Source organism: Cynara cardunculus (genome assembly GCF_001531365.2).
Source record: "Cynara cardunculus var. scolymus isolate 2C chromosome LG 12, CcrdV1, whole genome shotgun sequence".
In the NCBI taxonomy this organism is placed as follows: domain Eukaryota; kingdom Viridiplantae; phylum Streptophyta; class Magnoliopsida; order Asterales; family Asteraceae; genus Cynara; species Cynara cardunculus.
In genome coordinates, this window is record NC_037539.1 from 10915036 (window position 1) to 10926721 (window position 11686).

Here is an 11686-nt window from a genome sequence, read left to right on the forward strand (position 1 = left end):
CTTATGTATATACCCTTATATATTAAATTATAAGCAACTTGATATCACAAATAATGTATTTTTAAGGTAAATTACACCAACTAAATATTATATTACATACGAGTAGATCAGGAGGTTGTTAACCTCAAACCAATTTATTTACACATTATAATATAACTGGTATACTTYGTATCTTTTTGGGACAAGCTCGTATCTTGATATTTATATACTACATTTCCTTCTTCTAGGGAACTTTTGTTATCCCAATTTTGGGGTGTTATAGGTTAGTATCAGAGCTTTAGTTTAAATGAAATTGGCATGAACTTAGATACCTAGACTTAAGCTATGAAACTTTTAGTGATTAATTCTCTAACTTTTGGGTAGAATTAAGGGTTGTGAGAGTGTTAGGACTTATAAAAATGCATTGATTGATACTTGTAATGATGGAAACGAGAATTCTTGTATGTAATATATTCAGAATTTCATATGGCCCGTGCTATTGTGTATATCTTAGTACGTAAGCATGCTTGAAATTGTTGTTGTTATGATAATTGATAAATGTAGTAGTACGTTACAAATCGTTAATCTTATATGGAATTAATCAGTATGATATTTGTCATGTGTGTAACTGTTCACCATGGTAAACACCCAGAGTTGTCAGGTAACTCAAGATGAAGGAAACGATGCTAGTGTGACGGCCCAAGAGCCACCAAGACCATCGAGGAAAGCCACCAACACCTAAGAGCCCCCGATTCCGTCAATGTTAAGGGGTGTTATCAATGTGGTGCCTTAGATAAATTTGAACACCGGTAATCCTGTTGTTTAAGAGTTGGATCCGCAATCGGTAATGGTGGACAACGTCATGCAAGAAATGAACTCCGCCATGGATAGGTGAAATGAACGATTCACGAAAATCGGAGGCATGAAATCGTTGCAGAAAATGCCATGGCCGGTTCATATGGTGATGTTCATGTTGTGGGCACAAAGGAGCAAAGGTCTGTGGCTAAGAAGAAGGAGGATCTATGCGGATATGCATAGATTATAGAGAATTGAACAAGCTGACGGTGAAGAATAAATATCCGCTTCCTTAAATCAATGATCTTTTCGATCAATCGCAAGGGGAAGGATATTTCTCCAAATCGACCTTCGATTTAGTTACCACCAAGTAAGAGTAAGAGACAAAGATGTGCCGAAGACGACTTTTCAGACACGATATGGTCATTACGAGTTTCTGGTAATGTCTTTTGGGTTAACTAATGCATCGACCGTATTTATGGACTTGATAAACCGAATATGTGGCCCTTTCTTAGACAGATTTGTAATAGTCTTTATTGATGATATTATTGTTACCTCAAAGAATGAAGTCGAGCACGAACGCCATCTTCAAGAGGTGCTCGAAGTTCTATTGAAGGAAAGATTGTTCAGAAAGTTTTCCAAGTGCGAGTTTTGGCTTCAAGAGGTACAATTTTTGGGTCACTTGGTCTTTAGAGTTGGAGTAAAGGTGGATCCATCCAAAATCGAAGTAATCATGAACTGGGAACCACTAACGAGCCTGATGGAAATCAGAAGTTTCTTGGGATTAGTAGGTTACTATCGAAGATTTATCCAAGATTTTTCAAAGATCGCTTCACCTTTAACAGCATTGACAAGAAAAAATGTCAAGTTCGCGTGATCAAGCCTTCCAAGTTCTTTAAAAAAAGTTGTGCGAAGCCAGTACTATCTCACCCGAAGGATCTAAAGATTTTCATAGTTTTCAGTGATGCATCTAAAATAGGATTAGGGTATGTGTTAATGCAGAGAGGAAAGGTGATCGCTTATGCGTCCCGTCAACTCAAAGAACACAAGAAGAACCATCCGAGTCATGACTTGGAACTAGCCGCAATGGTTTTCGCCTTGAAGTCATGGCGACATTATCTCTATGGGTTGAAGTGCACCCTTTTCACCGATCATAAAAAGTTTGAAGTATATTTTCAATCAGAAAGAGCTAAACATGCTACAAAGAAGGTGGTTGGAGTTGTTGAAGGACTACGACTGTGAACTACTTTACTATCCAGATAAGGCGAATGTTGTACCGGACGCTCAAAGCCCGAAGAGTCACGATGGGGGCATTCAAATTACGCTCACAAGGATCAATGTGGTGTGTCAAGCCTAATTAAGAAGATTAAAGTGTGTCAAGATGAGGCACTTCTAGAAGAAAATCTCAAAACGGAAATCATGGTAAAACAACGTGACTTGTTGGCAGAAGATAGTCGTGGACTCAAGCTCTTCCAAGGACGAATTTGGGTACCAAAGATCAAGGGAAATCGAGAACTACTTTTAGAAGATGCTCAGAAATCTACATATTCCATTCATCCCGGTAGCACGAAGATGTATAGAGATATAAAACTGAGTTATTGGTAGCTATTTATGAAGCTCGATATGGTGAGATACGAGATGTGTGACTTGTCTTCAAGTAAAAGCCGAACATCAAAGACCATACATAAGTCTCCAATCTTTAGAGATTCTGGAATGTAAGTGGGAATACATTACTATGGATTTCGTGACAAAGCTACCAAAAACGTTGAGAGGGAACGAAACTTTTTGGGTGATAGTTGATCGTTTGACCAAGAGCGCTCACTTTCTAGCGATGCGGGAAACTTTTCGACGAGGTAATCTCAAGACATGGTGTGCTATTGGTCTATTGTTTCGGATCGGGATAGCCAGTTCACTTCTAAATTTTGAGATGGCCTACAGAAAGAGTTAGGCACAAGAATAAAGTTGAGCACGACGTATCATCCCTAGACAAACGGTCAAAGCAAGAGAACTATTCAAACTCTTAAAGATATGTTAAGATCATGTGTCATTGACTTTGGAGGTAATTGGGACTCTCATCTCCCGTTAGTAGAGTTCGCGTATAATAATAGGATGGTGTGGCATGTCAGAGTCTATTCCCCCTTGGCCAACTCGAAGGGGCAAGGGTCAGCGTACTGTGACTCAAACCATTCAGGATTGACCATTACCCGAGGTCTGGAAAAAGCTGAAATCATTATCACTCAAGCATCGGAATAACACCGTTCAAGGCCTTGTATGGACGAAAGTGTAAACTCTCGTGTGTTGGCTTGAGGCGGGAGAGAAACAGTTTGCGGGCCTGAGATCATTCACGAAACTATGGATAAAGTGAAGGGCGAGAGCAATTGAAAGCGGCACAAGATAGAGAAAAGATTTACGCCGACAAGAAAAGAAGACCGACCGAGTTCCAATTGGGAGAACGAGTCATGTTGAAGGTATCTCCGTGGAAAGGCATCATCCGATTCGGAAAGCGTGGGAAGCTCATCCACGTTTTATTTTCCGAGTTAATTATTGAAACATTATAAAGTTTTGATTGTTTTGTTTCTTACCCCACTTTTATTTTTCAGTCATAAGTAGTCGTAGTACCGATTTTCCCGTCCCGAAACCGAAACCAAACCAGTACCAAGGGTAGAGATCCTTTCTTATGCTTCTTACTGGAACCCAACACTATACACATATAGATAGAGATACGTATAATAACGACATAATATATTGACCTTGAAATTGAAAAAAGACACAGCCTTGCCATGGCAGCTAAGAAGTAAGATCTGTGGCCACTTAGAACCTTGATAAGTGCGTGCAAATAGTTACAAGATAAAGGTGGAAGAAAGAATCGTATCCATCAAAATTTCTAAAAAAAGCATTTGTTCTTTCTATAACACAGCTTTTTTTCACGTCACTTTGAAAGCCAATATATAATGAGAAACAGAGTACAAGCCGCAATCACAGCAGATAAGATGAGAGTATCCCTTGATTTCTTCCTTCTAATAGACCCTGCAATGCATATACGTAGTACACCGTTTCAAGCTTTATTATCCGCTGACCCAACCAACCCTTTCTAGAAAAGGTGAAACGTGTGCGGTGTGCGTGAGTTTCATTTGCAGTGTTATATACTTGAATGAAAGAGAAGGAACAAAGGGTACCGATTAGTCCACGAACGATGGGGAACTTGTCACTTAGTTGTTTAACTTTGCCTTGAACATCACCGAACATGGCCCTCTGAGACCCTAATGCTGCCCTTGTTGTTTGAGCCTGAGTTATTACATCATCCATCTGCACCAAACCAAACCGGATAACTTGAGAAACTTCTTGTTACAAAAGTGGAATCAAAGATACAAACCCTGGTAAAAGTCAGGTCAATTCTATCAGAAATGCAATCAGACTGGCTCTAGAGACCTATTTCATCCTATTCATTATCCTCGATGACGACCCATTCTGATGCACTTTGCAACGAATTTACAAGGAAAACAAAAGACAAGGCACAAGATTTATCGAGTCTTTACAATCACAAGGAGATCGAAAATCCCATATGCAGCTACGCTCCTACCTTTTCATCCCCAAACATTACTGACATCCAACTAACTCTCCAACTTCCCTTCCAGACTGACTTTTATTAACCGACTAAAACACCCTTACTTCTTTTATCTCTTATTCCCCCCTTGCGTAACTAAACCTCAGTGCTGGTTTATCACATTCTCCGAAGGAGTTTCTGTTGGCCCAAGCTGTAGGTTCGGTTTTCATCTCCTTTTTGTATATAGAGAGTGCAATTTATCCCACATATGGTGATTGTAATCCTAGCCTCTCTACCCTTGGGGTAGAAAAAAGGTACCCAACCTCTGACCGGGATATACTATGTACGTTTAGTTTTGTGGCCATCATAATCTTGTGGAGCCTTTGGCATACCCAAGGTTTTGAAAGACAAAATGCAAGACGAGGCGTTCTCCCTTAGTACCACGAGGTGTAAGCCTTAAGGTGAACCAAGGCGTATGCCTCAACGATAAAAAAAATCATAATAAACAACACAATTCCATATCAAACTATGAGAGTCATGGAAGTCATAAAATTACTAGTTAAAACTTAAAACCAAACCAAACTGACCCAGTAAATCAATGACACAGAGACATAGGGTTGGGGAATTGGGGGGGGGGGGGGGTTAAGATGTATGCATATCTTACCTCTATCAAATTACTAGTTATAAAGTCTTTACAACATAAAGTTAATTCATTAAACCTTCAAGAAGTCATCATTTTCATGATCACTAAAAACAATAGAAAAAATAAGTAGCAACTTAAAAATACTTAAAGTGCCATTCTGGAAGAGTAAGTGTAGATATTTGTACTATAAAACTAAAGTACAGCCCACTTTATCTCCAAATGTAGAGATGACAACGGTTACCAAGGACCCCAATCCTCATCCCCAACAAGGAATCGGAGATATTCCCTGTCCACACAAGTGCATTATATATAAGGGTGGAATCAATTGAAAACCGCACAAACATTACAAACATCACAAACATTACAAACCACACAAGCCATTCAATTTGTTTCAATTTAATCGATGATTCATATTGTTTCACATGTTTCGTTCTTGTGTGTGTTTCATATATGAAACATACTGAAGTATTTCACATGTGAAACAAATGTAAATACATTTCATATATGAAACACACACACATAAAAGAACAAAACATGTGAAACAATATGAATCATTGATTAAAATGAAACAAATTGAATGGTTAGTATTGGTCCTCACCAATTTGTAACATTTGTGTGGTTGTAAGTATTGCACGCACAACAGTATTTTTCTGTGTATTGCTACAAGTTGAAACCAAAAAGATCCTACAAACCAAATCAAAAGTGACCAATAGCACGGACATACATCCAATGTCTTTAATTTATCACAACCATCTTTTGAAATTTTATACATCCAGAGGGTGGGAAGTGAATTGTGGAAAGTGGGAAAGATATAGGGATTTATAATAAAAAGAATTTTGAATTTTATATAATTTATTATTTATACTAAATAGAATTTCGGGTTCGTGGACCTGAGGGGTATCCCATCCCTGCCCCCGGTTTCTAAATTTGAGGATTCCTCAGTCAAACCAGGTTCGGGTACTGGTGCCAGGTCCTAGTCGGGAATGGGTTTTTTTTGCCATATCTACTCGGTTTGCCTCATACAGCACCTCATCCATGTGATGTGTATGCCTCAAAGCCAAACAGCAGAGGCGTAGCCTCAGAAACACATTTGGACCGCCTCGCCTCGACTGATTTTTAAAACCATGAGTATAGCAGAGCCTCCAGATCAATGATAACATGAAGAAAAAAAGATCCTACCTTTAACATGCCGCTGGGTGCAAACCACCTAGCAGAGTTTGAACAGTGTACATCACCACTAGACAGGAATGCACGACCAGCTCAATGTCTTCATCCTGAAACCTTCCTAGAGTGGATTGCATCTAGATTAACATGGACGACTCCACTGCTAAAAGATAATCCACAACAGTGGGGAAATACGATGCAATCATGAAGGTAGGGTTAAGGGTGTAGGGGAACAGTGATTAGAAGGAAAATTTTCAGCATTCAACGCGAGGCAGTAGCCATACGCAAAATATCTATAGAGGCAATCAGAGAAGGGATGGCTCTATCCGTAAATATATCCTTAAAGGAGGCTACATAGATTCATCTCCAGTGTTCGATTGTAATTGACTGCCTCTCCTTGTCTAGTCCATTATATGTACCATTCATGTATCATGATTGAGTAGCAAATGATTTGGTTGGTTAATGAGTTGGGTCAATCCATATATTGTTCTATTGTATCCCAACCACGATCCATCATCTTTTGTAATGGATGATTTGGTAAATTGTAGTCCATGGAGTAACTTCAGGATAAAACGATCAAGCTTGACACAACGGCTATAAAAAGTCAGCACAACTATGACTATTATTTAGCATTTTTTTTTTCTTTTTTCTCCAAGTGAATTGCCTCAGTCTGATTGACAGGCTTTCTAAGACAAATAAATGAAATAGTGATCACAAGAGAAGTAACGAAAACATCGAAACCAATAAAGCATAACAAGAGTGTTATGGCAATATTATACTTTTTGAGGAAATTTAAAATAAACATAAATAACGCTATTGCATGGCAAAAAGATTAAAACATATTTAGAGCTCTACAATAAGGATGTTCTTGGAATCGAGTTATAATGACAATGGGATGGTATTTTTATTGGTCAAACCTGCTTCTCAGATAGCGTTCTTGACCCTTCTGTCAGTTGTCATATGTGGCTTTCTAGTCATTATGAACAGTTTTGTTGGTTGACCAAAAACCTATAAGCTTCTTAAGATTTCTTAAAAGCAGCAATCTCAAGCACCCTCTTGATGGTAGTTACCTTCCACTATCATTTTCCAAACTGTTATTGACGTATGATAATTGACAACATATTTATCAAATTAGGTTCCCACATTAACGTGATAAATCCATATTTAAAGTTGGCAAATTAAAAATCTTACCATGGAATACGTTTCGATTCCTTGTGTGTGATTGCAGAACACAAGGAATAATGCCCAGACTTTATCGATCCAAAACATAAAACTAGTAGGAATTCACATTTCAAAGGATAAATTCAAGTCTAGTGCAAAGGATCTATTTCGATATCCAAATGAAGGTTCAGATTACAACTTTCTTACCTAGTGAGTGAAATATAAATAACACTGCACTGAAAATTCAATTCTAAAATCCAGGAGATGAATTCATGGTTTGTCATTAAATTCCTCCCCATTTATTAGCACTAAAAGAGCATAGATTTATAAGCACTCAAAGAGCCAAACTGAAGGATTTCTTTTCAGGAAATCAAATAGTGCTTATCTATATATACATTTGTATAATGTGAGAAAATAACAGTCATCTCAAGCATTTAAAGAATGATATAGCAATTAGAATTTACATGTGCTATGCTTCCATGGATAGCAGCTCGCTCCCTTAGTATCTGCATTCTCGGTGACATGCTCCCAGATGCCTGCATATGTTCCAGATTATACTTTTCCAAAATACTAATGCAATATTATATACTGAGAGGAGTTAAGAGGTTCATTTTTCTCACCTTGTACTCACTGATATCATCTCTTACAGAACTTAGGAGCTCAGCATGCTCCGTCATAGCACTTATGTTTCCTTTTATTCGTCTGAATTCCTACAGAATGGTCAAGGAAGCAAAAGCCAATTAAGAAAACAAAAAAGAGCAAAACATAGAGCATGGATGGGAGGGAAAAGGCATATAGTCAACCCTGTTAATTTGAGGCATACAATGTCGTTAATAGAAATAGTTAGGAAGAACAAGATTTTCAAACAGCACACTGAAAACCAAATGCTTGACCTCTAATTTGCACAAAACAAAAATCCAAATTTTTTTGGATAGTACCAACATCATCAATACGTGTGTGAACCAAATGTTGCAACTGCTGTGGGATGGAGGGAATGGAGGGACTATGACAAATATGCCATCATTGTGATGTGAAAAGAAATGGTGGAAGAAAATATTTCACTGGAAATGGAAGCAATGGCCTGAACTTTGGAACTGTGAAGCCTAGGCCTAGCTTAGTTGCTCGATCAATCTGGAGCTAGATCATATTCACTGGGCAATAGTGGTGATTCAAGGTACATTATAATGTGGCTATTGGGTTGGATTTGATTACTGTATGGAGGATGGCCCAAATTTGATAGCCTATATGGTTGTTTGAAGCCCATATGGGGAGGGGACTAGTTGCTGTTGTTCCCCCAATTCCCCAAACATATTGGACAAGCTATCCAAACACAATTCTATTATCTGGAGATCATAGTAAAATGAGCATGGGCGTCATGGAATGCATAAGCAAATAAATGGTCAGAAAAAATAATTGATTAAAACAACCAAACGTTTTAATTTTATGATGTGAAGATTTACTGAAGGTTAGCAAATTGTAGTGAGATAATCAGGTAGGTTAGCAAGAAAGCAAGCAAATTAAGAAGTTATACAGCATGCACAACCCAAGTATAAAACAGAAAGACATAAGAACTTTATCCATGTAGTGCATATGATGGTTATTATCATAAGTGCAAAAACTAAGCAAATCTAAGTAAGAACCTGGCTAAATTCATGAAGTATATCCCTGTGCCTTGCTAGCTTTTGGGTAACTGAAGTAGTAGCTGCTGCAGATGCAGCACATCGGCTCATGGAATCATTGACATCCAGCAACTTCTCAAGTAATGACTGTATTTCCATCTCCATTGACTTCCATGAACGGTTGGAGCCAATAGTTGGTGTGTCAGCATCAGCATAGCCTGGCCCCCAAAGCATAATCATCAGCAAGTACACATCCAAGCAAAACTACTTTTCTTGAACACAGATTTGGTGCAGTACGCTTTGGTCAACACCCATATAGCACGATCATATAAATCAACAAGCCTATGATTATCTGTTAGACTATTATTGCATCTTTTTCCACTTTTATCTATGTTTCATTGCTTCAATATACTGTGCGAAGCAAGATGCAAGCACCAAGCAATCGTAAACAGCCAAAATATACAATCAAATCCAAAGCTTCAATGTATATTAGGTAGTGTAGATACAGCTTTGTATTTTCTATACAAAACTTAGGTTGTTAATCACCATAACATATTTCTCACACCATTCACCAAAATTTGTGAAAATATAAAGATGCCTGTAGCTATGAGTGGTACACTTAGTACATTGTGTCATTTGCATTGTCTCGGTCTCTTCTTCCAAAACAACATCTTTTAGAAGTGGCCTCTAATCTTGGGCAGATGGAGTATAAGGTTGGTCTATATTAAAATTCATATAATCAGGTACAGAATAGTCAGGATTGTAATTATGAACTGTATTTCTTAATAGTTAATACCCTAATCTCCGATGTATTTTCATCCTTTGTTAAGAGGGGGTTAACTTTTGCCAACAGCTGACTTAGAAACTTCACCAACGGAAACACAAAATTACTTCACTCTAGATAATTCAATCTCTACATAATTTCAAAAAATTAGCAGTGTAACCAGGTTTTCACAAGAAATATTTCCATTACAAATTATTCTTTCCCCAACTGCAATAGCAAAACCAAACAATTTTCGAGCAATTTTCAACTTAATCCATCATCAAAGCAAATCACGTAGTGATTTCATGAAATTGATACTTCTTCTCCATAGGATTCACCAATGTGATATGCAAGTAAATCGGCAACGATCCAACTAGCATCCAAATGATCCTAAATTTGCCACTAACAGTTCTAGGTTTCCGAATTTGAGAATGTGATTCATTACGAACAAGATCCAAAAATATAAAAAGAGAATTCACAAACCTCCTTGAGTGACACGGGCGCCAAGCTTAGCATAAGAAGAGAGCTTAACATCAAGATCTCCTTCGATCTTGCGAGCTTCTTTCCTCAGTTCTTCCCAACCCGATTCCTGATCCATCACACTCTCTGACACCGGTTCTACTTGGATCCGATCCGTTCTGCTCCTTCTCGTGGTACTTGTTGCTTCTATGGTGTTCGTTAGGTGAGGTTTCAGTCGAGATGGGAGCAAATCTATGTTGCTCTGCTGCTTCGTGTACTGCTGCTCCCTTCTGTTTCACACTTTTATTGCTACTGGGTTATTTTCCCTGGTTTTCTATATTTTCACAAAAAATAGAAATTGAACAACAAAATTTTTGCTAGTTGTTTAGCCGCGTAATTCGGTAGCGCCATGAATTTTAACGATTTTAAAGTTTCACTGGTTTATTATAGAATATTTAACGATAATATAAGTTACATTTGATCTTTACATATTAATACAATTTGAATAAATAAAAGTTATGGTTCTAATTACAGTCTATCAATAAAAAAATTATATGACAGTTTAAAATCCAATATATTTAACATCCAACGGATTTAAACGACTCCACGAATGTGTTCGATTTACACCAAGAGCAAAGAATCAAGAGACCGACAGCGAGACCGAGAGTTATAAAGCAATTGAATGAGAGATGAATGAGAGAACTTTTAATAACTCATGGTGAATACCAATTTAAATCTCAACTTGGGGGATGGGGAGAAGACATAGAGGTACGAGAGGGTAAAAACATAAGTGAAAAATATCAAAAGTATCTTGGGAACCTGAAAAAAATATGTAATAATGTGCATTGGTAACTTGCATTATATGTTATTTTAATTGTAGAGTAAGAGATTTTAAGACTGAATGCATAAATTAGTAGTATTTAATGCATTATGAGTTATTTTTAAGTCTTTTAAGACTTTGTGCATTAATAATTGTTTCTAAATTTTTTGATAAATCTGGTTTATAAAATAATATAGATTTTCGGTAAATACCAAAATCGACATGAATAACGCTTATTTGAGACAATTTTTTTATCTAACCAAATCAATCAGTTCATTTTTTGCAATTAAAAACCCCTTACACACGGACATGTGTTACATATAAATTCAAAATGTTACTCAAATTTTGAATAAAATTGCAAAATTTCATCTATGTAACTTGAAGTTGGTATAAAACTGACACCAACATATGCCAAACAAAAAAATGATACCAAATCATATTATCATACATAATCGTATATTAACTAAAATATATTAAAAAAAAATATGTTTCACTTTTTACAAATTATATCATTTTAATCGTCTCATAAATGCTTTCAGAATGAGCCCAATATTGAATATTTTTCGATTTAATCTCATATTATTAAATAACATAAATACGTAGTGAATTATTTTTAAAACTTCCATTTTATATTTTATAGTTATCGTATTTATTTTGTTTTATATTTCTTATTTTATTTATTTCTATTTTACAACCTTCATTTACAAATTTAAAGTTGTAAATCCATAACTTTAAATCT

General features: G+C 36.8%; 1 protein-coding gene across 1 annotated transcript; it reads right to left on the reverse strand.

The window, feature by feature from the left end:
* Nucleotides 1–3557: 3557 nt before the first annotated feature.
* LOC112522705 (Golgi SNAP receptor complex member 1-2) lies at nt 3558–10417 on the reverse strand. Its single transcript, XM_025132000.1, has 6 exons — nt 10152–10417; nt 8927–9123; nt 7907–7996; nt 7751–7822; nt 3951–4080; nt 3558–3801 (listed from the first exon to the last, which is right to left on the reverse strand). The coding sequence occupies exons 1-6, from the start codon at nt 10264–10266 to the stop codon at nt 3704–3706; spliced, it is 702 nt and encodes a 233-aa protein (XP_024987768.1). The 5' UTR covers nt 10267–10417; the 3' UTR covers nt 3558–3703.
* Nucleotides 10418–11686: the final 1269 nt, after the last annotated feature.

Excerpts from the sequence above, each read along its gene's own strand:
- LOC112522705 (XM_025132000.1), bottom strand. The coding sequence starts at position 10,266 with ATGGATCAGGAATCGGGTTGGGAAGAACTGAGGAAAGAAGCTCGCAAG. Across the intron at positions 9,124-10,151 it reads CGCCCGTGTCACTCAAGGAG|GCTATGCTGATGCTGACACA; the intron begins GTTTGTGAATTC and ends TTTGGGGGCCAG. Across the intron at positions 7,823-7,906 it reads ATGATATCAGTGAGTACAAG|GCATCTGGGAGCATGTCACC; the intron begins GTGAGAAAAATG and ends GAACATATGCAG.